Source organism: Cryptotermes secundus, unplaced genomic scaffold (assembly GCF_002891405.2).
Source record: "Cryptotermes secundus unplaced genomic scaffold, Csec_1.0 scaffold964, whole genome shotgun sequence".
Taxonomy (NCBI): domain Eukaryota; kingdom Metazoa; phylum Arthropoda; class Insecta; order Blattodea; family Kalotermitidae; genus Cryptotermes; species Cryptotermes secundus.
Window position 1 is genome coordinate 419,263 of NW_019725428.1, and position 27,628 is coordinate 446,890.

General features: G+C 42.0%; 1 protein-coding gene across 3 annotated transcripts in view; it reads left to right on the forward strand.

Moving 5' to 3' along the window:
• The window catches only part of LOC111863423 (dipeptidase 1), a 399,898-nt gene that overhangs the window by 353,650 nt on the left and 18,620 nt on the right, over positions 1 to 27,628 (forward strand). For all 3 annotated transcript variants that reach the window (XM_023849743.2, XM_023849742.2, XM_023849744.2), the window contains exon 9: positions 25,305 to 25,481. In XM_023849743.2, coding sequence (XP_023705511.1) covers positions 25,305 to 25,481 — 177 coding nt within the window. The remainder of the gene's footprint in view (positions 1 to 25,304; positions 25,482 to 27,628) is intronic.

A 27,628-nucleotide genomic window follows, 5' to 3' on the forward strand; every position in this document is an offset into this window, starting at 1 on the left:
CCTGGGGGTATAACCGGGCCACCCTGTTCCTGGGGGATATCAATACGTGTACCTGGCCCTCAAATTAAGGGGAGTCTCGAATCTAAAACAATAAAATGTGGTTGTAAGTCCCACGAGATTCGGACCTGAGAATGACTGCGCTGGCGAGGACTAATAGCAATTGTAAACAACAACCCCATCCTCTAGTCAAAGAGGATGTTACGTAAGTACTATGTGGGCAAATGTTCATTTGTAAAAATGTACTGGTTGTGAGTCTCAAGGGGCTTGTCGCCAAGACGAATTGATTGACGGTAAACCGCCAGTCGTGAAGTAACTTTGTCTCTGACTCTGATTACGAGAATACGTGTACTTAAGATAGCATGGTCTGTTTTACGAAGCCTGGACTGACAGAGGACTTCGATATAGTGCAAAAGAAAGCATTTTCAATAACACGCTATATGTGCTCCACGTTCACTTTGCAAAAGGCCAAGCATATTCATAAGAGACAACCTCACTTTCTCGTCAGACAGGATGTTACATAAGGATTATGACCGCAAGAGTTCGGTTGGAAAAAGAATCTCTGGTCGTGAGCCTCAAGGGATTTGTCGCCAAGACGAACTGATTGGCGATAAACCGCTAGTGTTAAAGTAACTTTGACTTTGTCTTATGGAACAGCTTTTGAGTCGGCGAATAGGGAGTGCAGCTATTGAGCCGTAAAGGTGTGAGGAATATCCCTTGTTAGAAGGCTGTAACCAGGCAACGACTAATGGATGCTGTAACATTAGATTAATATGAGTTATAGTGATTTGTGCAGCGCTACAGTTACTTATAATTCGGTGTTGTACGTGTGCAATATGTCCGGTTACAATCCATAATGGCTAATTACACGGCAGTATTGAAATTAAAAGTATGGTCAGTGTTGTGGACATAACCATGCTGTACCGGTAATATTTCTCGTTCTCATGGTGCTGCCAATGGAGATGGCTGTCATCCGTGATGTTATGCCTTGTAGTCTGGTAAATATTTACAGACATTTTTCAGGAAAAAAAGGAGGAAATTTCAGACACTGAAGCAGGAATTAACTCCGTGTTTTATTCTGTCACTTAATGGAAAACATTAGGTTCCGATTATGTAACTCAGTTTCAGATAGATTTTTTTCATTGTGGCTGATGCTCATTGTTAATATTGACATTTTGTTACTTAATGTATCCGTTCCTTAACCCCAAAGGTATCGGAGAAACATGCTTTAATATCGTCAGAGAAGAGTACGATCCAACGAAACGTATGTGAACATCTACCAGACTGTACAGCGTCTCGTCCCAAAAGACAGTAATCTTCATGCCATATTTGACAGGCTACAAAAACAACCCAAAATAAAATATTCCAGCGAGAGAAATGAAATATGCCATGTAGAATTTGTATAGCGGTAACGTTACAGCCTTGTATACGGCAGGCAGTCGATTCAGATATCGGCCGGGTTGTCAGCTATCCTCACAGAGGTATTCATAACTTCTTACAGTCTCTCCGGTTAAATATCGACTTGTTACCCCAATAATAGGCTAGGATCGTGTAGTTCAAAATTATTTCAAGTTCATACTTAATCTCATTTTTAAATCCCATTTGATATTGTCACATGTATTAGTGACTATAGACGGGGTTTGGACTAATGAATAGATTTATTGACTGCTTACAGATGCAGACTACAAACAGTTATTACACTATTCCTGATTTTCGCACTACAAATCACTCCACACTCAAGTCTTCTCAGTATATTTCCACTAGTCTTTACTTGGTAAGAGCTTTCCACAATAGCTATTCCTCTGCAATGCTTTCACTAGACGTTTCTTGGTAACGAATTTTAGCAATGGAGATTCTTCCGCTACCGTTGCCAGCTGGTTAACACTTCACAGCTGAACTCTTAACTGCACTGTAGCGCCAATTGTCTTCAAGATAACTCCTCGTCACTGACCACGCAGAAAACACGGGCTTTATTGTTGATGATGTGTTCTTACCGCGACGTTGCTTAGCAACGGTGGCGGAGAGGACCTCCATAGAAAACACCGCTCTTCCATTGTCACGCTCGTATATTACTTAGCAACGGCTTTATCTCTAGCTCCGTAGTTCTTGCATGGAACAAATACGTCACAATATTCTGTATCCCTTGAAATTAAAATAGAATCGATCAACTACAACCACTCTTCTTGGTACACTGATTAGCAGTCCTACCTCGCAGTCGAGAAGTCGGAGAATCGAGTCTCGACACGAGGGCCTTATGCCCTTTGTGACGCTTCTTCATATTTGTCCTCAGTCCCTCGTTGCAGGCTGAAAATGAAGCACAATAGCTGACTAATTCATCCTTCTTAATTCAGAATTATGTAGTATGTCCTAATTTTACTAAGGGAGGAACATAGACTGAAGGTGTTCGAGAACAGAGCGCTGAGGAGAATATTTGGACCGAAGAGAGATTAAGAGGCAGGAGGTTGGAGAGAACTGCATAATGAGGAGCTTCATAAATTGCACTCTTCGCCAAATATAATTAGAATGATCAAGTGAAGGGGAACGCGTTGGGTATGGAATGTAGCACGAATGGGGAGAAAGGAAATACATATAAGATACTGGAGGAAAGCCAGAAGGAAAGAGACCACTACGAAGACCAAGACGTAGGTGGATGGGTAATATTAAAATGCATCTTAGTGAGATAGGATGGGATGATATGGATTGGATTGATTTGGCTAAGGATAGAGACCAGTGGAGGGCTCTTGTGAACACGGTGATGAACATTCAGGTTCCATAAAATGCTGGAAAGCTCTTGATTAGCTGCACAACTGACGGCTTCTCAAGAAGGGCTCAGCTCCGTGAAGTTACTGTTTTTTTTTTTTGGCACTACAGCTCCAGTGCGCCTAGGCCTACCTCCATGAACTTCTCAGTTCACTTCGGTTTTTCTAGATCTTACACGTTCGGTAGGACCCCTTGGGCGGGTGATCAGCTCGTCGCAAGGCCTCTACCTGTACACAAATACAGAAAAACGCACACACACACACATACAAACTAAACATTCATGCCCTGAGTGGAATTCGAACACACGATCCCGCTTTCCAAGCGAGCGAATACAGTAAATGCCTTAGACCGCTCGGCTACCGTGACCGGCGAAGTTAATGTTTAGTTAGTCATAATTTTACTTCAACATATTTTTCCCTTTAAGGGTTTCTCGTGCCCTTATCAGTTCCGTCAGTTCATTAAATAAATTGGAAAATCAATCAAATACACATTCACTGTACTGGACCTAACGATTACTCATGTTGTATGATAGTTATCTGCAAAATTATTGTGACATGTACATCCAACGCTGGACGACTCAGAAAAGACATTCCCGCGAAGCATACGCGTGCAACAGAAAGGAGTTCATTGCTAGGTAACGGATCACCAAACAAGCCTCCTTAACAGTAAATGCTGTGTTTTCTGTGTGGTCCGTGCCGCTGGGTTATAAAAGGACACAGTCTGAAGACGAAACCGATTATAGTACAGTGATCGAGTTGGAAGTGAAGAGTCGAGTTTCGGGCCATCACCCTGCCGGGATATGAGTTTGGTATTGGACTGAGTCAAGTCTCCCGAATTTGAAGTGGTAGTGAGACTGATAAATCCGCTTCGAGGATACGACTAGTGCAGACTGAGAACCCTCTTGCTTGTGCAGCAGTGAACTGCAAAGTGTGCACAATAGCGGTAGCACAGTATTAACTATAGTCCTTAGTGTGTGAATGTATAAAGTGTCATTAAATACAGTCATCTAATCCAGAACCCATGTATAAGTCACCCCTACACGTGACAATATACATATAGTTTCGCACTCCGGCCTTGTTGACCAATTTCCAAGTGTTTCCAGTGTCAGACATTAATCCAAAGTAAAGAGTTGGAAGACGGATACACACTTTTACGCGCTCATTTGTCCACCAGGTTCTTAAGACCGTAATTTTTTAACCTGTCACTACAATGTTTTTCAGAGTGTTCTCCCTCTTCGCAGTTACACCCCTCGCAAAAAATAGTGCTGCAGATGAAGCAGGATAGTATAAAGACGCGAAATAGATGAAATTCGTACATTGTTCTCAGACTGAAATACAAGCCGTGACTGAGGCGAAGAGAAGCAAGTTTAGTTCGGGTTTTCATCGTGAAGTTGAAACAAGGACTCTGAGACTTTAGAAGACGAGAAATACATTTTCATGTGTCCCACCCCCCTCCCCGCACCCAAGTTTGAATTTAATATTAATGTAGTGAATGAGATATTGCGGTTGATTTAAAAAGAAGTAAAAATGTAATTAAAATTCTGAATGCTTGAATTATTTCTGATTATAATATTTATCAGAAGAGTTTGCTGCTGTTTTACAGCTACCCTATATACTACTTACCGGTCACGGTGGCCGAGCCGTCTAAGGCATGTACTCTCTTCGTTCACTCCGAAATCAGGATCGTGGGTTCGAATCCCACAAAGGCATTGTTGTTTGTTTTGTGTATGTGTTTATTCTATGTTTGTGTTGTCCTGTATTTAGGTAGAGGCCTTGCGACAAGTTGATCACCCATCCAAGAAGTCATACCACCTGTAAAATGATCATGTAACTGAGAAATCAGCCCTATGCTCCAAAGTGAGAGCGAGAGGAAAGAAAGAAAATATAGTGCTTGAAAATAAAAATTCCTTCGAGTAAATATTTAAAAGAAAGTACGTGTAAGGACCAAATTTACAGCTGTAAAGGTCTCGGGAGATTAAAATGTCGAGGCCCCTGCCATTAACGAAAAATGTAGGTTATGACAATTCATTTTTATTCTTCTTATTTCTTATAATAACTAAGAATATAAGTTAACTTCTCGTGATTTCAGGTAAGCCAATATCTCAGTAAACCCATGGATTGTATTTCTGTTTTGCGGAGGTCCGGGTGAGACTTCCATGCATACTCCTCTTTAGATCTTGCCATGATTAGCATCCGGATTCTGAAACGACGAGCATTCTTGCTGAGCAAAAGCACAGAGTGCACAAAAGTTGTGTTGCTTCCCGGTAATGATCTGGTAAAAGTGAACTTTGTTAATCACTTATTTGGTGTCTTTATGTGGTCAGTGTTAATAGGCTATCAGTATGGCGTCGATGCAGTAATGTTGATTAATTTTAAAATGTTACAAATAATCATATAAAATTAAAGTAACGGTGAGATAAGAGCTTCGAAATTACGCAATTTCTCTGTAAGTTTTGAGGTTTTCACGGCGATGACTATGAAGAAAGTCGTAGCTACTGCTCTCTGCATTCCAAGCCATTCACCTGCTCTGAAGATGGAGGCGATACGTTCCTCCGAAATGTCGGCCAAAACGAAGAATACACGACGCCTAAACCCAGAAGACGACTTTCTTCATACGCAATTTCTGTTTAACAAAACAGCTATTTGTCGAAGGTTAAAATGCTGCATGACCGTATGATATTTATCAGTTCAAGAACGAGCGAGCAGTCTTATTTGAATATATTGTGACATGTAAATCCATTGCTAGATATTTCCCGCAACAAACACGGCCAACAATACAGCAGTAGTTTTTTCTTTCTGTCTGTTCAACTTGCGTATGCGCAATAAGGTCATGCCACAACAGTCCATAGCGATCACGTGACATATGTTTCCTGTGGCACGTGTCCGTGCCGCGTCTGTATATGGAAACTAGTTTGAAGTAACGAGAGAGTCAAGAGAATGTCAATACAACGGCAACCAGCAGTTGAGTATTTGGGCCAGGAGATGAAAATTTGGGTCGAAGAAGACTTCATAGGGATTTGAAGTGATAGCTCCTGTGTTGAGATCCGTTGCCAGGAGACGACTAGTGAAGAAGGAGAATCCTAATGCGTGTGCAACGGTGCACTGGAAAGTGCATAAATCAACGGTAGCGCTATACTGATTGTAATTAAGAGAGATTGTAACCAAAGTGCCAATAACTCCAATCATCCGATCTAGAACCTGTTATATTCGTCATACGTACCCCCTACACATGACAGTATCATGTCAGTTCTGTGAATATTGGTAACGTTTTGATACAGATATATTAAGTTTTATATACTGTATAAACCAGAATGTTCATAATTAACTATTTGTGAGTGTCATTCGTGGGAGACGGCGTTAAATGTTGGCCTTGACGTATAATTTGATAACATGTAGATATGGAAAGAAATACAACAAATGATGATAATTTCTGGCGAAGCTTCAAAGATATTCATCTTATGAAGTGAATGTGAAAAGGTAAATATATTGGTGAAGGTAAAGTTGTCCGTGCTCGTTTTAACACCGCGGAATAAAGATGTATAGGGAAGTAGAGGTATATCTCTACGCATTCTTCCACCCTTTATGCCCATTGACTTGGAAGCTGTGTGAACCAGGAACCGGTCTTCATGCCGTGGAGGAGAGAGACAGTTCTTGCCTCTGCCTGAAATCAACTCCGATATCTCGGTCATCCATCTTATATCCTAATCGATGCACTGGCTGAGCTATCCCATCCCCTAAATTCAGTGAACTAAAACTGAATTACAAACAAAATATCGTCACTAGTATGGAGTGACTGAAGACGGGGTTTGGATAATTGGATTTATTGACCACTTACAGATCGTAACTACAAGTAACACTGTCTATGATTTCCACAATTTACAAATCAGCGGACCACACTCTAAGTCTTCTCAAGCCTGCAATGTCCTCACTAGACATTTCCTGAGAACGGTTTCTAACAATGGCTGTTCCTCTGCTTACGTGCTCAAGTCAACAGTGAGCGGCGGCCACTTTCCAACTTTACGACTGACGGTTTAGAACAGATCAGTTCGTCTTGGCGCCAAGACCATTGAGACCCACGACCAGTAATTTTTTAATTGAACACTTACTATTATAGCCCTTATGTAATATCCACTCTGACGAGAATATGAGTCTCTCGTTTTCATTTGCTGTTGGCCCTCATCAGCGCAGTCATTCTAAGGTCCGAGTCTCGAGGGACTCATAACCATATTTTACCGTCTCACATTCGAGACTCGCCCAACCGCGAGTGTCAGGTCCCCGTATTTATATCCCCCAGGAACAGGGTGTCTCGGTTATACCCCCAGGCACTGGTTCTAACTTTAACATGTTAATATGTGCAGATAATATAACGTTCGGGGGTCGTTTCGTGTACCGAATACAGAACAGTCACATATGTTCTGAAATTATACCCCGTATTCTTGTCAATATGTACGGCANACTTTTTTTATTGCTAGTGAGCAATAGTGGCTATTGTACCTGCCCCCAGGTGATAGGTGAGGGTAATTGTGGAGCAGTTGGTGGAATGAAGGTTAGCAGGGGAAACCGAAGTACTCGGAGAAAACCTGCCCCAGCGCCACTTTGTCCACCACAAATCCCACTTGACCAGACCCGGGATCGAACCCGGACCGCCGCGGTGGTAAGCCAGCGACTAATCGCTTGAGCTATTACGCGGTACTGAACTACATTCTAAACTTTGTTCCATTATAACCCTTCGGCACGGACCACACAGAAAACACAGTTCTTTTATTATTGCATGCTTATACTCGTATGTTTTACTTAGCAGCTGCCGCTCTTTACCGAGCCGTTGCTCAGAAACGGGCCTGGTATGTCACTCATCTCGTACTCATTGTAGAGGAAAGGCTATACAAGCTGCAGTATCTTAATATTTTAAACTTTACGCAAATACATTTTGTATTTTGGATTGTGCCCCCCCCCCACGTTCCTACTTTAGAAGCTTTCTGAATTGGCATCTGCAAGCGTTTGTATGCAAACTGGTTTCTCTTGTAATATGTTATCGTGTTTTCCACGTTTTATCATCATCTTTGCCATATCTAAGGCGCTGATTGTCGTCGATTACTTAATTCTTGAATTAAAATAGACTCATGATTTGATGAGAGTTAAGTGACAGAGAAATCATCTCATATGTGAAAGGTCACAAATTTGATTACCGCCTAGTTGACAGGTTTTCAAATCCTGCAAAACGAATAAAAGGTTTCCGAATCAGTAGAATTGTTCCATTGTTTTCGGAATATATATCATACCAACTTTGCTGGTGTTACAGCAGATGCGCTGCACAGTATCCGTTCCAGCGCACGCAGTGTATCAAAGATTAAATTGTTGTAGTTGTGAAGTTATCAGATCCACTCCCTATTCAATTACAATCACTGCACGTGATGCAACCCGTCTGCGAGATTCATGCACTACGCCAGACTCCTCTGTCACGTAACTCATACGTAACTGAAATGCGGTTAACTTAACAGGCTTGGCTCAAGCGATAGCGTCTATGACGTTACCCTTTCGAATCTCGGCATGGCTACCAACAACCTTATTTGTTTGAGGGGAGGGGGTTACTTTTGTCTCTCCGGCCACATGTTAGGATAGTACCTTAACTATTCCCACTTACGCCTCCTTCTGTTATTTCCGCTTCATCATTTACTGTCAAATAAACATTGGCAGTATACAGGGTGTCCCAGGAGGAAAGGTTATTATCCTGAGAGGTCATAGTATCGGTCATCCTAAGCAAAAATGTACACATGTACATGTATCCTATTCCGAACGGTTTCCGAGATCGAGCTATTTCACCGTGCAGCACGCTGTACACTTACAGGTATTATAAACAGTAACACTTCTTTCTTATCGACAGTTTTGGAATTGAAGAAAGCAGTCTTCTGGGATTTTGCACCGTGTATATGTGGTGTTAACCGACGTTTCGGAGGAACGTATCGCCTCCATCTTCCGGGTAGAATAAAAAATATAAGAAATCTGCAAGCGAAGAGACCGTGAGAACCGGTAAAGCAGACTGAAGATGGAGGCGATACGTTCCTCCGAAACGTCGGTTAACACCACATATACACGGTGCAAAATCCCAGAAGACTGCTTTCTTCATAGTCACCGCCGTGAAAGCCTCAAATCTTACATATTTTTGGAATTGTACCGTGAAATAGCTCTATCTCAGAAACGGTTCGGAATAGGACACGTGTACATGTACACTTTTTGCTTAGAATGACCGATACTATAACCTCCTAGAATACTGACCTTCCCTCCTAGCACACCCTGTATTATTGTCTAGAGTACAGCGTCGCCGAATAAGCTGCAAAAGATTGTAATGTGATTTAAGCTGCACCTAAAAGACTGGGCAAAAATAATCACAGCATCATTATCCATACATGCTACACTTAAAAGTTGTCCCTGTGTTTAATTAATTAAGCAGTACGGCATGAAAACTTATGGGGGAGTTGAGGTATAGTTCCACAGACAATCGGCTCACAGACTGCGGTAAGGTTGTCAGCCTTACGCGCCGGCCTCATTTTGCCTCCAAGGAAGATTCCTGGTACTCATTTCTGTGAGAGGCTTAGTCGACCCGTAGGCCATAGTGCGGCTGAAAGGATTATGTGAATTGAAAAAAAAAACACTTCATCGGGACTCGAATCCGCGACCTTCGGGCTTATATCATAGTGTTTCAACTAATTACATTACCGCCTGCAATTCCGCATTGTAATAAGAGGACATTAAGGCACAGCGGACATGGCAATTTGTTTGAATGCTTTAATAGATCTCTGTAGGTATAGTAGCTGATGGTTGCAATTTGCGATGCTTGTGAAACCATTCATTTTTTCCCATTCCGTATATAATATAGCGTTAATATGGATTAATTTGAGACCGAAAGGACTCAGTCTCACACCCATCTTAATACCAGATGATTATATTCAAGGACATCTATTTTGACCGCTCAAAGTCACAGTTTCTTCACTCGCCCCTCCACTTTTTTTAATTTGTGAGATTACCTGTAAGTAAAAAATACGTTGAGCATATACCGAGATGTGCCGATCACAATGGCCTTCGCTCGCTTGAACGCTGGGATCGTGGGTTCAAATCCCACTCAACGCACGGATCTGTGTGCGTTTATTCTGTGTTTAGGTAAAGGCTTTGCAGTTCTAGGGACTGAGTATAGGAATAAGAAACTGAAAAAGCGGCCAAGGCCCAACAAAGGAACTGTAGAGCCATACATAGATAGATATACCGAGGTTTAACCCTACATAGTTAATTTTAGTTTCTTGAAATAGAGTGAGACTGAGTCCACTTGGTATGTCGGCCACTAACTGACCTATTGTACCAGCCTCGCACAATAGATGATGAGTGTGGAGCAGTCAGTGGAACGATAATTGGCAGGGGAACTGAAGTACTCGGAGAAGACCTGTCTGAGTGCCACTTTGCTCGCAACAAGTCCCACATGACCTGATCTAGGCTCGAACTAAGGGTGCCGAGGTGGGAAACCAGCGCCTAACCGCCTGAGCTATGGCACGGCCAGTCTTATCCCTTTACACCACATCCGACAGTAACTTACCCTTATACTGCGCGTAACAGTGTTCTACCTAGAAGAGTCAAACTGTATTGTCGCCCAATTCAGGACCCCACAGCTGCGTTCTCTTTGGTGAGGCGAGAAGAGTAATGTTCCCTCAGATCGCCCTCGCCCGAGAGACTTGCCGTAACCGGAACCCTGGTACAAACAGTAAATCCATTAGTGACCCAGTGGGTCTGCGTGTCCACCAATGCAACTCGAAGGTATCATGAAAAATGAAAAACGAACGAGAAAGGAGCACAACAAGGCAAGGGGAAGAAAGTGTGTATTTTATTGGTGTCACAGAAATCTGTACGACTGCTCCAAACAAAAGATCTTCCTTTTATTTTGTGGCTATAATTCAGGGTACATAGCCTTTCGAACTGTATACTTTTTCTTTCATTTTAAGACAGTATTCTTACAGGGATTTTAGGGGTTTCTCCGATTCTGGCACGTCTAGAAATCCACACAGGTGCAATGTGCAACCCTTTACGTCTTACAGAAGAAAGAAAAAAAAAAGAAATACCACTTCAAGGACTGTGAACCATGACAAGAGAAAACTGTACAAAAAGGAACAGAATAGGGCTATATATTTCAAGAGTTAGCACCAACAAAACTGAGAAGTATTGAGTGTTGCAGATATGCTGGGATATACGTGTTAAATCCTCTTCGAGTCTGCCATCTTAGCTTGATATTTTCGCCTTTCTTTTTCCTTCCCCTCTTGAAGAGGAAAAGAGTGAAAACCTGTGCTCCACACAACAAGTTTTCTTAGACAGCGCCCCTTGTGAAGAGAATGAGTGTCGGGCCGACTTAGCGAAGGACGTCTGACTCTTTCTCCTGAACGCGTACTCGAAAGGAAACAGCAGTATTACCCATATGAGTCTGCATGCGTCTGTCCTTACTGCCGTTTCTGTCATTTACTAGAAATGCAAACCTTATCACGCCACAAACATGACACTGTATGATCCTACAGTACTTTCCCTCGTCATTCTTAAATTCATATCATAAATTTGAAAGTTGACCTGTGCTTATTTACTCGTAATTAAGCGCTAGGTCATGAAGACGTATGTACGAGTGGGTATAGAGATCCGCGTATTCCTGACCTGGACAGTAGTTGCAAGTGAGTGGTTAGCTTCACGTCCCGGCCGATTTACCTCCGGTACCCACTGAATATGGGGCAGGGTGAGTCCCAGAACAGGTCTGAACAATGGAGCATATAAAAATCTTGCCCTTACCGGGACTCGAATTCCGAACCTTTGGTCATCCAGCCTGTAGCCAGTCGCTATATCGACTACGCTATATTAATATATATATCAAACAGTCTTCAGCTTATAGATCTTAGATGTGCATTCTGTCTTTGAGTCGATATCAATTTTTAGACGATAAGAGACTTAATTCGCTTTGAACTTAGTATGTCGTAAATTTGGATAGAAAGGAGTTACTCGGAAAACCTGCATGGAGAGAGTTCGATGGGGAAACAGACATCGGTGGAAGGATAATATTGAAATGTATCTTAAAGAAATTGGACGTTAGAATTATGGGTTTGAATCATTCAGGTTAAAAGGCAGTATATATTATAATGAACTTTGTTCAATGAAACCCGAGTTTTCCTTCATTTTGGCTTCCCGATTTTGGTAGAATTTCTTAGGGATTATAATCGTAATGAACAAGACTGATATGAAATTCGTCCGCCAACGCTTAATGTACATGTGTCTCCTTTGCTGGCGTTACAGCCTTGTCTTAGACTTCCAGTGGTTCTCCTCCGTGGGCTCTAAAGGTTTCGTAACGGAAGATTCTTCCAACGTGGGGTTGTTAGCCTCACGCCCAACACCCAACCTGGAGGACAAGTTACTACACTTCGACTGGCCCCTACCACATCTGACATGGGTGGCACTACCAGGAGCTTAAGCTCACGCCAGCATAGCTCTCCAGACCACTGGGGCGCTGAAACTTCCTCTTGAAGATAGGTCGGTAGTCATCGAGGAAGATGCGTGTTTGAAATTCCAAATTAAATCTTATTTTGTTATTTCCGAAAGGTGTTTTAAACTCAGCCACTTCACCTTAAAAATTTCAGTTGCAAGATCCAATAACGCGGTCCAGATTAGAGCGTGGCTACTTCTCGTTCAGAAATCTAGGGTGTTATCCTCACACCATTATGGTCATTTGAATAAATGTTAAGCACACAGTCCAGAATAAAATTTAAAGTCTTCAATCAGAATTTTGTTATGTGAATGTAAATCCATTCTGAACATAATGTTCACCCCTGTTCCATGAAGTCAATATATAAGCAGGTTGCTCCTTGCCTAGACACGCCTAGTGAATTTAGACAGCTCAGGATCGAAAGTTTGGTTTGAAACATGTTCGAACTGTGGTCGGGGCTGGTGTGAGGAGTAACTGTGTAGGTTCAACAGTGTTCGTGGCGTTAAACGCTTGCTCGAATATTTTTATACTTACAATGTTAATAATTCAGAGAGTCTGCAAGTAAAAGAGGAAAGAAATTAAAAACAGTATGTGTTAATAACTTAAGATATGTCATTTTTTAAATTCTTCCTTTATATATTATAATCTATCTGGAAGTATAAAATAATAATTATAAAATTTACTGTTTTATTTCTCAAAATAAATATTACTACTAGTAGATCTTACATCCACTCCCCATACGCCTTCATGGCTCAGTACTTAATTAGTTAAGCACAGGAACAACCTTATCTTCCCCTCCCCCTTGGCACTACAGCCCCAATGGGCCTAGGCCTACCTCCATGAACTCCGTTCACTTCGGTTTTTCTAGAGCTTACACATTTGGTAGGACTCCTTGGGCGGGCGATCAGCTCGTCGCAAGGCCTCTACCTGTATACAAACACAGAAAAACGCACACACACAAACTAAACATCCATGCCCCGAGTGGGATTCGAATCCACGTTCCCGGTTTCCGAGCGAGCGAAGACAGTATATACCTTAGACCGCTCGGCTACCGTGACCGGCTCAACCTTATCTTCACTAGTAGATAAATATCCGCACTTCGTTAATTTATATGATATAACCTGATAGTTGTGTACCCTCACGTTGTCATATACTTATTCTCGAGTCTATAAATATTTCTGATAGAGAATTTTTATGTGTTTATATACATAATCTTAAATCCATGAATCCTGCTTTTCCCTAAGAATTAAGGATATCACAAGACACGAAGGTAAACTGATAAATAAATAAATACTTAACCACGTACTACTCGGCGCTACAGCCTTGGGTGAGCCTTGGCCTCCTCTACAACCAGTCTCCACAACCAATGCGTGCTACCATAGGAATGGACCCACGCGTGATGACCCGAGACTGGTTGTTAGGTTTCTGAACAAAATTCTTTCTACAGAATGAGGTTGTTAGCCTCATGCCCAACCCTGAACCTTCAGGACCAGGATATCTCTTAGTCTAACTCTGACCTTTGTCTTTTCGGCATGGGTGATCCTACCTGTAGTTAAACTCCAGCTGGTAAGGTTTCTGACACCTTTGGGGGGAAGTAAATAAATACACATGTAAATAAATAACTTTACAAAGCTGAATTTTCTTGAGAAGCCATCAGTTGCCCAACTACTCAAGAATTTTCCAAAATGTTATGCATCGCGTAGGTTCGTTGCCGTTTTCACAAAAGCCTACCTTTGTTCCCTCTGCTGAGCCAGATTAGCGCATACCACACCACGTAATCCTGTTTTCCTAAGATCCGTTTGGATATGTTCCAGATAAGTCTAGGTCATCGCAGTGGTTTTTATAATTATTGCACCGAAACCCTATATGCAATAACATTCTCACACACGCGTGCTACATGCCCATCTCATCCTCCACCATTCTACTTAAATTCGAAAAATAGTACAAGATATGAAGTTCCTCATTATGCAGTTTTCTGCAGCCACCAATTATTTAATCTCTCTTCTGTCCATATATTCTTGTCTGCTTCTCGTTCTCAACCTCAGTCTATGTTCTTCCCTTAATGTCAGAGACAAAGTTTCACACCCATACAAAATTGCAGAAAATATTAGAATTTTATATATTTCAAATTTTACGTTTCTAGGCAGGAGACAAGACGAAGTGTTTTCAACTGAATTATTGCAATTTAATTGCATTTAATCTGCTTTTTATTTACGTGTGAATCTAAACAAATAAATAATTGTATACATATATAAGTAAATACTAATCCACATACAAACATAATTATGAACAAATACATAAATAAATACAAAATTAATTTATAATACTCAGCATTTTAAAGTATTCATCAAATATATATGTCATATGTAAAGAGTTTCAGAAGGCAGAATTGTAAAGAACTTTTTTTATTGCTAGTGTTACGCGGTAGCGTAGTGGTTGAGGAGCTAAGCTACAAGCCGGAAGGTCGCGGGTTCAAGTCCCAATGAGGTCATTAGATTTTTTTCAATTGACCTAATCCTTCCAGCCGCACTAGGCCCTGGGGTTTACTCAGCCCCTAACAGAAATGAGAATCAGGAACTAATTAAATAATTTTCCTGGGGAGTAAAGCGCGGCCGGCGCGTAGGGCTGACAACCTTACCGCCATCTTTGAGCCGATTTTCTAGAAAACATGGGACCCTCAACAACTCACAACCCTATGGGCCTTCACGGCCTGTTACAGGGATAGCTTTGCGTTTTACTTTACTTTAGTGGGGTGGGACTGCGGCCACTTCTGGCCTATTGTACCAGCCCAGGATGATAGGTGAGGGTGATTGTGTAGCAATTGGTGGAATGAAGATTGGCGGGGGAGCCGAAGTACTCGGAGAAAACCTGCCCCAGTGCCACTTTGTCTACCACAAATCCCACTTGACCAGACCCGGGATCGAACCCGGGCCGCCGCGGTGGGAAGCCAGCGACTAACCACTTGAGCTATGGCGCGGCCGGTAAAGGAGTTACATGAAAACGTTATGTGTTCAGGTATATGCATATTACGCAGTTAGAATCTTGTTATCACAACGTCTGAAAAGTAAGTTTGAACGCTTGATGAACGCATGGAGTTCCTCAACATAATATTGACCAATTCATGAGAGTAGCGAATCAACCGAACTGGTTGGCTCAAGCATTCGCGTACTGGGTTTTTCTTCAGGACACAGGCTAGTATGAGAGATTTTTTCGGGGACAGTCTCCAGTCCCTCCAGGCAAATGCTGGGTTAGTACCTTAAGTTAGGCTACGGTATGATCCTTCTAAATCTTTTCTGATTTAACCAGTATCATCCAGGGCATCGACGCTTCGTAGTCTGAGTTACAGAGAGCGTCGTTAAACAAACTACAAACAATACAAGGAGATGAAGTTCGAAGTTTTACCGGCCCTGAATATTGTATCGTGTAGAGGAATTGCTATGTAACGGCCGCGAGATTGACGTATATATAGGGCCGTTTCTGGGTAATGGCTCGGTAAACACATTCACGCAGCAACAGACGCGAATGCAAGTATACAAGAGCTGTGTTTTCTGCGTGGTCCATGCCGGGATATTATAAGCAATGAACAAGTTTAGAGCTTGTTCAATTCTGTACTGGAGTCTTTGAAGAGAGGACTTGAGCGCGTGAAGCTGAAGGTTCTCCACTGTTAAAAGCCGTTGCCAGGGAATATCTATTGAAGACAATGAAGGCTGGAGAAGACTTAGCTTGTGTTGATTTGTGAAGTGTGGAAATCATCAATTCTGCTGTAGTTTTTGTAGTTACAACCTGTAAGTGGTCAGTAAATCCAATATTAAATGTAAAACCCTGTCGATGGCCACCCCTACACGTGACAATATTATATTCTGGGCTATTACACCGTTATTTTGGAAATATGTACCATCGTTGCGTAGGAACATCCTGCATGAATTTTCAGCTTGTAGATGTAGGCAGCAGATTTCTCCGAAACTTTGTTACCAATCTGCCAATTTCATTGCGTTACATCCCTGAACGCCTTAATTTAAGAAAACAATAAGTCAGTCATAATAGCGACAGGCTACGAACTAAAGAGTTGAGGGGTTCGATTCCAGGCAAGGGTAAAATTTTTCTTTTCTTCACAGCGTCCAGACCAGCTCTGGGGCCCACCTAGTCTCCTGTCCAAATGCTACCGGGATCTTTTCCCCCAGGGGTAAAGCTGCCGTGGCGTGAAGCTGACTACTTACATCCAACTAATGCCGTGATAAAACATAATAGAGATATATTTCCACTTCCTCAGGAGTGGTGCTTAATTGAACATTAGGGACTCTTTATTTTACCTTTAATTTCCACTGCACATGAAATGCAGGATCAGTCTGTTAACACTGTTTAAGGGATAAATCTCTATTTTAAGAACCATGCAGAACCCATGAATATAGTTCGCATGTGAGGCGTGAATTTCTAATTATTAGGGCAGGTGGAACTTGTAGGTAGTACTGGGGACATAACCCGAAAACCACGCAAGATCCGTGTTATTACACGTAGGTCTACTATGTAACAAGAGGTGTCCAATATTGAATTCCCATTTCCTAGTACAAAGTGACATGCAGGGGACGTATACGCCCATCTAGATTATATTTCGAAACACCTATATCTGGGAGAAATCCAATACGTGTGAGTAGAATTGCCGTGTTCAATCCCCAGTTGTTAGTTTCTTGGTTTTAAAATTGACGTTCGAAAGGAGACAAATCCCAAGAGGAATCTATATAGTGTATCTCACGGCGTCTGCGCAGAAGGGAACTCAGGTGTGTTCAATCACAAGAATTCCTTCTCTTTTCGTTCATGCGGATTTATCGCCGAATTTAGGTAACCAGCCGTTGCTATTACGAAGGATCTAACAGTCTTATGATCAGCAGCGCTGGAAAACAAAGTGATCCGTTTCCAATTCTGAAAGCTTATTGCAAAAGCGAGGAGATGTACGTTTATAAAACACTAGAAACTTTGCGTTCCCGCAATCCAATCTTAACATTCAGTATTAAAGAAATATAAAATACAGGTTTCAAATATCTCTTTTGAATAGGCATTTTTCTCATGAAAATGTCGACAGATAGACTACTGTTGGTAGGTCCATCTACTGGAAAAATTATTGCTCTCTGCAATCGGCACGTGCAGGGCTCTATCAGCGTACTGTGGTGATATATTCTCACGCAGTATCATTACGATTATACTGTAGAGACACACACGTATGTATATATATATATATATATATATATATACATACATACAGAATGTCCCAGGAGTAATGTGCTAAACTTCGGGAGGATGTTCCTTGCGTTAAAGTATGCCGATATAACCCAATACACGTATGTCCAAAGTTGAACAGTTACGGAGATAATGGCCCGAGAAAAGTGTGATCTTCTGGCGAGTCCACGCACTGTACCTGTCAGCTGGCATGTCTTATCTGTTTGTCCTTGAGTGTCGTGATTCACACTGGCCGTACTTATGTATTTGGCTTACACCAGAACGCGCAGTCAGTCATGTTACGTCAGCGCTTGCCATTCATGTGTCATGTATAGTGCTTGGAAACCCTAAGGACAATTATGATATGGCGAGCGAGTATTTTCTACTTCAATTTTATGGCTTCATGTCACTCACAAGTTAGTTTGATGTTACGTACATTATTAACATTACAGAATCCACATATTCCTGCCAGTTTTAATATGTATTTTGTAATCAACAAGTGTGTAACACCGGTCAAAGTTTGACGTTTCTCTGGTCATTATCTCCGTAACCGTTCAACTTTGGACATAGGTGTTTTGGGTTATATCGGCGTACTTTAACATAAGGAACACCCTCCCGAAGTTTGGTCCATTCCTCCTGGGACACTCTGTATATGCATATTCTTTAAACTCGACTGGAGGGAGCTTAGCCATATATCCTTACGATATTTAAATAGGATGTATCAACTGCAAATTTGAAAGATTTGGGTACAAATAATTTCTTTGTGAAACATTTATAATGTTTATTAACTATACGGTAATTTGGTAATATTCTGAATCATTTAGTTTTTACGTATTAAATCCAACATAAGAGGATGGGCCGCGCCATAGCGGTTAGTCGCTGGCTTCCCACTGCAGCGGCCCGTATTCGATCCCGGGTCTGGTCAAGTGGGATTTGTGGTGGACAAAGTCACACTGGGGCGGGTTTTCTGCGAGTACTTCGGTTTCCTTTGCCAATCATCATTCCACCAAATTGTCCATCAACATACTCACCCGAGGCAGGCTACAATAGGCCAATCAGTGGCCGCCGTGCCGAGTGGACCTAGCTGGACTCCACTCCCCACTAATCGAATATAAGAGGATTGTATAGTAGAGGAAATCATAGATATATAGAAGGTAAAGGTGAATGTTCCAGTGATTAATGAATTAAGCACCATGCCTTGAAGACGAATGGCGGAGTACAGGTATAGCTCCACCATTTTTGACCTCGGCGCAAGTTGGAGGTTAGCTGTCAGTTTCACTTCCCGGGCTGTTTATCCTGGGAAAGGAGCCCCGATACCAATTAGATAGGAGATTGGGTGGGTCCCAGAGCCGGTCTGGACGCTGTGAAGAAGAGAAAACCTTGCCCCTGTTGGGAATAGATACCAGCCCCTCCAACCCGTAACCCGTAGTTAAACCGACTGTGCTATCTCAGTTCTGAAGGCACAAGGTACTGAAGAAAAGTAAGTAAAGCAAAACTATTCCTGTAACAGGCCGTGGGGGCCCATTGGGTTTTGAGACGTCGAGGCTCCCACATTTTCTTTAGACAATCGGCTCATAGATGGCGGTAAGGTTGTCAGCCTTACGTCCTGGCCGTCCTTTACCCTCTCCCCAGGATTTTCCTGGTACTCATTTCTGTTAGAGGCTGCATCGACACCAGGGCCATAGTGCGGCTGGAAGGGTTAGGTCTATTGAAAAATCCGAACGGCCTCTTCGGAAATTAAACCCGCGACCGACTACGCTACCGCGTGCTCCCAAAGAAAAGTAGTAGTTACAGATTCTTCTCAGAACTTGTTCTTAGTATAAAGATCTATTTACCCATGGCTCTGCAGCTCTTTTGTTGTGACTTTGGCCGCTATTTCAGTTTCTTAATGTATACACAGTCGGTCGGACTCCTCGGACGGCATATCAGCCCGTCGCTAGGCCGCTACCTACACACAGAACAACACAAACACAGAATAAACACATTCATGCCTCGAGTGGAATTCGAACCCACGAACCCAGTGCTCGAGCGGCCTAAGACGGTTCATGCCTTACACTGCTCGGCCACTGTGATGGACAGTATAGTATCATAACAAAATATGTTAATAGAGTATCAATAAGATTCCCATAGAAATCCAGCGCCTCCTTAATTTTCACAGTAACTAGCCTCTTCTACCAGACCTGCATCATACGATCCGTGACGGACTGTCCCCCAGTGGTAGCTTATTTTCCAAACAGTTTAATTTAACCGCAGCTTCCCTTTAACTGCCCTGATATTACACGGTAGCCTCGGGCTATACAGTGCGATATGTTATACTTGTACATTTATACGGCTGCTGTACACAGCACAGGATGTCTATGTTGAATGATTGCCCTGCATGTTAAAGCTACCAAAGATAATTACTTCAGGCAGTAGCCATTACAAAAAACACTTGACCGTCTACCATAAGCTTTTAATTATTAACCGGTACAGCGCAATCAGTACGAGCTCAATGGTCGGCATTCGATACCTGGTTGGAGTAGCGATTCTTTTCCAACAAATCAGACCATCTCTGAACCCATAGAATCCCATATCCAATGGGTATCAACGTTTTTCGTCTAGGCTGCAGCCCGAGTTCGAATCCGACCATTCAGGTAAACTAGTACTGAGGTTACGAATGCGTGAAGCTATACCTTCACGCCCACATGGCGTGGCCCTTAATTAAATAGAAGTGCAACTATACACTGCGTGTTTCCTTTCTGTTCCACGCCCTATAGAATTATGACCCCATGCATACTCGTAAGTCGTTCTGCTTCACGCATTTTATCTATAGGGCCTTTTCTGTCACTTCAGATATGTATCTGTATTAAAGGTAAAATTATTGTCACGTGATTGTGGCGGCGTGACCAATAACAATATTGGATGATTGGATTTATTAACACCTTTTGCAGTTTCTAGCGGCCCCGAGATTAACGGCCGTGGGGATCCGTTGCCCTGACCACGTGACACTCTCTATCCGCTAAAGTTGGCACTAACTTTGCCGACAAGAGGCGGTCGTTCGGTCAGTATAGTTCGCTTGCGGACTACAGGCCACGGAGTTTATTTTTGTTTGTTTTGTTTTACAGTCTGTCTTAATCACAGTCGGTTACAACAGTTCACAATAAATGATAGCCTAAGATTCGCTCCATTCTCGTTCACATTCTCTTGTTTGATTCCGTTCTTTACGACTTATATAATGTCGAGACAGATCCATAGAAAACACATCCGTTGCTCAGCAATGGATATATGCGAAACGCAAAAAAAAACCTCTTCTCTTGTCAAGAATGCTTGTTTATTGGCCCGATTCCTAGCAGTGGATTTCCGCTATCGTCGCGTGTTTTGTGCGCACTACCGAGCAATATGCTGTTTACTAAGAATCTGTCTCCGCGGGAATGTATTTATAGAGTTGTTGCCTAGCAGTAGGTCGATATATCACATTCATGTCCTTAATTAAGCACCACACCTTGAAAATGTGTGCAGGCGTGGAGGAGTAGAACCACGCATTCTTAACCCAGGCTCCAGCAACATTACACACCAATTCTATATGAAGCTGGGTGAGCCACTGAATTAGTCTCGACGCTGTGAAGAACTGAAAAAGTACCTCTTCTTACTGGAAATCGAAAGTCTGTCCTCCGGGGTCTAATCACTATACTGACTGATCTATCCCGTCTATCTTTCTTTATATTATTAACCTTAAAATATTTAGGACTTCCGGAATTTGTGTTTTCTTCTCGTACTACCTGTCTAGACATTTCAGTAAGAAATATAAACGGGCTTTGTTCCAGATATTTTCGATTGCATTGTCTTGTGGATCGTTTTTCATTTACAGCTGCACATATACTGACCGACTGTTCCCAACCAATGGCAGCCAAGACCCCAGACCCTCGTTCGCTATCGGCTAACTGCCGCCGTATCTTTCGGAAGTACCTTCCAGCTTCGTAATGGTTTTATTGCTCTGTTTCTTATGGTTACAAAATATTGCACCTCTGTTACTTTCCAACATCGGCCGTTGCAGAACTTCGCGTCAGAGCATAGCAGTTCTTTGGAAAGAACGCGAAGTTGGAGCACATCTGAAGCGCGGTTACGTCAGCACGGAGCATGTACATTTCTGTGCGGCACTCATAATGAATGCAAAACTGGAGGCTGGTGAATCTTGGATAAAGAGTTTGGGGGGGGAGGGGTGATGGACTGGATTCGTCTCATAAGAGCGGGCTCTTGTCAACACGGCAGTAAACCTTCGGGCTCCACAAAATCTTGGGAATTTATTGAGTGACAAAATGTTGGTGTCTCAAGAAGGATTCATCTCTATGACGCTAGTTAGTAATTGGGTGGTTTTGGTTTTGGGGTTGGGGTTTGGGTTTGGGTTGGAGGCCGAATAGCACTGCATATTAAGGAGAAACACAATTTCTGCTCTTCTCCAAAATTACTAGGATGTGAAAGGAAGAAAAGAGACCGCTGTAAGAATAATGGAAAATAACATTCAAGTGACTCTTAAGGCGCGTCCACATTACTCGTGCTCATGCTCGTGCTCGCCAGGCTTGTGCTCATCGGGAGACTCATCTGGCTTTTACTTGTGCTCGGAAATCTTCGTCCACACTACTTCAGTTGCTCGCCAGGCTTCGGCGCGTGAGGATCCGTATATTTACTCGTAGTGTGTATAGGCTGTAGTCGTATTTTAATTTATTGGCTATAGTTTTTAAATTTAAAACTTGCTTGTCTCGTGACTTTTCATATCGTCCACATTACTCGCGAGCATAACGAGTCACACGAGCACGAGTAATGCAGATGCGCCTTTAGAGAAACAAGATGGGGTTATATTGATTGGATTCGCTTGGCTCTGGATAAGGACTAGTAGAGAGCTATTGTTTACGTGGCAATGAACCTTCGGGTTCCGTAAAATGTTGGGAAATTCTCGAGTAACTGAGCAACTATTGACTTCTTAAGAATGACCGTTCCATTGAATTAGTTATCAGAACGGGAGCTACGATAGCTCCATCGGTATAGTGACTAGTTTGCTGGTTGAATCATCAAGGATTCGGGGTTCCATTCCCAGCAGGGACGGGTTTTTTTTTTTCCACATCCTGTCTCCTGCTTAACTGGTACTGGATTTATTTTCGGCAGAAATAAAGTGGCCGAAGCGTGAAACAAATCAGTCACAATCATCTGTTGCCAAGTTTAAGAATGCTTGGAATTATATTCCGACTCCTCCATACATTTTCGTGGTGTGGTTTAATTGTATTCTATTTGGCAAGCCAATCATCTGTGCAAATGAAAGCAGGCTTTACACGCTCTGCTCCGAACTCCATGTTCTGCGCCTTGTTTGCAAACGGAGCCGGGATAACTCAGTCAGTATAGCGACTAGGCTATGGACTGCAGTACTGGAGACGGGGTTCGATTCCGAATGTAGGCAAGAGATCTTTCTTCTCCATAGCGTCCATACTAGCTCTGGGTCCCACCCTGCTTCCTCCACAGTTGGTACCAAGGCTCTGAGGGGTCAAAGCGACAGAGGCATGAAGCTAGTAACTAATAATACAAATTCCACCGTCAACGCAACTGTAATTTATTAACTTATGTCCCACTACATGTTTAGATCCGTATAGGGTCATCCTCAGGTGTTGTGATGTACACATTTTCATTATTGAATTGTAAAGCCTGTATACATATTTAATGACTCCTTTCTCTCTACAATTATATTCTAACTGCTAGATGTTGATTTAAATGAAAAATATAGTATATGGAACAAAAAGTTGAAGATTAATTAATTAATTAATTAATTAATTTAAAATAAACTTCTAATCTTCAACTTTTAGTTGAAAATTAAATAACTAATTAAAAATTAACTTATAATCTTCACTTTTAGTTCCATATATCTTGTATTTATATCAACTACTAGCAGTTAGAATAGAAAATAGTCATTTAAACCTATGTATGTAAACATGAATACACGCTTTAAAATTCAATAATGAAAAAGTGTACATCACAACACCTGAGGATGACCCTATAAGGGTTGAAACAGGGAGTGAAACATAAGTTAATAAATTATAGTTGCGTTGACCGTGGAACATGTGTTATTAGTTATACTCACGCAACAAGATGAAAACATTAAAAATAGTGAAGCTGATACTTTCATATAGTAGCGAGGCTAAGAATGGTGGAGCTATACCTCAACTGCCCCCATAAGTCTTCATGACGTGTTGCTTATTTAATTAAGAGAGGGTGAAACGGTCTACTTTCCCCTGATCTTAAACAACATCTCTATTTGTAAGAGCTGAGGTTGTCACGGCGGTGACTTCTGGGATCTGGTGCCGTGTAGGTTTTATGTTAACCGACGTTTTTGAGGAACGTATAGCCTCCATCTTCAGGGTAGAAGAAAAAAGAAGAAAATCCGTGAATGAGGAACCAGCGTGAGCAGATGCTAACAGACTAATGTCTGACGGTGGAGGCGATACGTTCCTTTGAAATGTCGGTTAACACAGTATCTACACGGCGCCACATCCCAGAAATCTGCTTTCTTCACATTTTGTATTTCGTTTTCACTTTTCTCTCGAAGAAAGTGTCTATATTATATTTACACTCACGTGGTTGTAACACTAATGTGGGTGTTCCCCTTATTCACAGTTAGATGCCACACAGCCGTTGCCTTTGAAACGCCTTCGTTAAATGAGTACAAAGTATAAAATCTCTAGAGCGGTTAGAACAGGAGTTCGAAATGTTTTCTTCTGGAATACTGATATGCTTCTTCGCCGTTCTTTGTCTGTCAGTAGCGTTTCCTGCTTGGCAGCCAAACCTCGAACCCTAACACTCTGAAAAATCTCATGAATTCTCAACACGGCACTAAATCCCTCACCACAGAGGCTCGCTATGAAATTGGGCATGCCAAGGCTGATGGGAAATAGAGATTGCAAAATCGATTTTCATGTTCCGCTTTGAATTCGAATTACACGTAACAGTATCGACCACTTCAGTGCCCTTTTTAATCTCAGGAGTCTGTCTAAACCGATATCAAGTGCAACTATGGAAGATCGTCCAGAGCATTATACAGAGTGCCTCAAAATGATATAGAACTTCAAGAATTCAAAACTGAACCATAGTTCGCGTTAATATGTATCTGAAAATGCATCCGTAAAAGAAATATTGATAATAATATGTCCGTCATTATGCATGTTTATAATCTCTAGAACTTCCAAACAGATTTGTATTAAATTTGGTATTGGATAATTACGCTAAAATATGTGAATTGAATTTCTCTTAAGCTGATACCTACCCCATGTAATATTTTCTTTTTTCGATTTGAGGTTCTCATCTGCGGATCTCTGACCATCTAAGTAACTGATTCCGTGGAGTTCCGTCCTTCTTGAGAAGCTGTTAGTGGCTACTTACTCAAGAATTTCCAAAAATTATAACGAACCCGAAAGTTCATTACCGTGTTCATAAGATACCTCCACTAGTCCGCTATTCTGAATTAGATCATTCTAGTCCATACCACCCCATTCTTTCTCCCTGAAATCCATTTTAATATTACCCTCCCGCCTATTTCTAAGTCTTCCTAGTAGTCTCCTTCCTTCTGGTTTTCTATCCAAAACCCTTCCATGCATGCTACATTCTCTGCCATCTCATCCACCTTGACTTGATATTCAGATTATATTTGGCCAGGAATGAAAGTTACGAAGCTCTTCATTAAGCAGATTTCTCCAATCTCCTGATAATTCGGTCCATATGTTCTTCTCAGCCCTCTATTCTTAAATACCCTTACTCTAAGTTGGCATGACACAGAGATACATGACACATGACCTGATGAACACTGATTGATTAATTGATTGCAGCTAGTTGTGAGGGAGATGAATCGCCTTGGCATGATGGTGGATTTGTCTCACGTGTCTGTACCAACAATGCTAGATGCACTGCGAATGAGTCGAGCCCCTGTTATATTCTCTCATTCCTCGGCGCATGCGCTTTGCAACAGTTCCCGTAACGTGCCTGACCACGTCCTCAGATTATTGGTAAGTGCCTAACTTGTATCCTGACTTTTAGTTAATAAGTATGGAGGTGTGTGTGGAATTGCTTTCTCTCTCTTCGTCTTTCTTTCTATATCAGTCTGTTTTTCACTTCCTCGTTTTCTGCTGGGGGTACTATGCTATAAGCCGGAAGGTCGCTAGTTCGATTCCCGATGAGGTCACTACATTCTTCGTTTGACCTAATCCTTCCAGCCTCACTATGGCCCTGGGGTCGACTAAGCCTCTAACAGAAATGAGTACCAGGAATCTTCCTGGGGGTTAAAGGGCGCCGGAGCAAAGGCTGACTATCTCACCGTCATCTGTGAGCCGAAAGTCTAGAAAATGTGGTAGCCTCGACGTCTCACAACCCCATGGGCCTCCACGGCCTGTTACAGGGATAGCTTCACCTCTTTTCTTACCTTTTACTTTCTTTCTGTACTTTATATTTTCCTTCTGTTCTATATTTTCTCCCCTGTATCTTTCATTCCTTCCAGTAAGTTCTGAGAAATATATGAAATTCCTTTCCATCCTTTTATCTTTCTATTTCCATTTTCGTCACTTTCTCTTTTTCTGTACTTTATAATTTTCTGCTCTTTTTCTTCCTTTTTATTCTAATTAATTCGGAGATATGTACATAATATCTTTCCCTTCCTTATTCTTTCTTTCTATATCCGTTTTGTCTCTTCTGTTCTATACTTTTGCATTCTCTTCTCATATATCCACTCTTCTCTTCATGTTATATCTCTCCACCTTTCCTTCTTTCCTGTTTACTTAATCCCTTTCGTATAGAGCCCGGCAATTTTATACGTATGACGGCATTCATCTCTCTTCAGTGCATTTGTACCGGTATATGCAGTCCTACTTCAGACGTCACTTGGTCGCCGTAAACAAATCTAGTCACAGTTCCGATTAAAAACAGATCGAACCGGGAGTACAGCTGACTGCTCGCCTCTTTTCATTACTATATATGTCGTGAATTCAACCTCAGTACTACAGACGTTTTTCAATATTCTTTCAAGAGACAATTAACATGACTTCTCTGGAGCATTACGTTTCAAAAACTCGAGAGTTTTTCAAAGATGTGGTTTCGGAAGTAGGAGCAGGGATAGCTCAGTCGGTATAGCGACTGGCTACGGGCTGGAAGACCGAGGGGTCGGAGTTCGAATCCCGGTATGGTTAAGAATTTTCTGTTTTCCACGTCTTCTAGACATTCCTACCCTTTCCCTGTGGATAAAGCGACTGGGGCGTGAAGCTGACCACTCACCTCCAGTTAGTGCCTAGCTGAAGAAAACATGGGCCTGTACATCCACTCCTCCATGGGTCTTCATGGCGTAATGCTTGGTTAGTTAATCACAGGAGTAACTTTACGTTTAAACGTTTTGGAAGTTTTTATCTGTTTCCGTCATCGGGTGTAAGGGAGGAAATATGGCTTCTCATTTGGGTTCGTTATAAGCCGCTAGTTTCAATCATTTGCCTACTCAAAGACAATATTCAAATATGCTCAGGAATGAACTTCTAACACTGCATTAACCATCAGCACAGGGCGACCTCTCTACTCCCTTTGGAAGCGTTTCCCTTTGATCAATTAACTGTATTATTTACGGTTATGGAGACTGTATAGGGAACCTCGGTGTGTCCGGTATTATGAAGATGCAGTGATGTTATGCGCGGCGAGGTATCCAGAACTTCCTCTTGCAGTAACACGAACTTCACGGGTAAGTTAACAACTTGTGACTAAGTTCTGAAACATGCTACAGACTCCGTAATTCTCAAGTGTGATAGGCCGGGTAATGGCGCTGTATCCAGAGTTAAATACAAGTATATGTCATATACGGTACACAGAAACGTGAACAGTTATACTTTGCTTGGCATTTGAAAGGAAACATACAGAACAAGCTCGCTCAAGCGGTAGTTATTTTAGTCACGTGTATTAGTGACTATAGACGGGTTTTGGATTTGATGATTAGATTTATTGCACCTTATTCACACGCCTCGGGACTAGAGGCAGTGCTGATCTACACANCCTCGGGACTACAGGCAACACAGCGCTATTGCTGATCTACACACTTTACAGTTCACCGTTACGCACGCAGTAGTGTTCTCAGTCTTCACTAGTCGTATCCTGGCAAAGGATATATAACAGTCTCACTGTC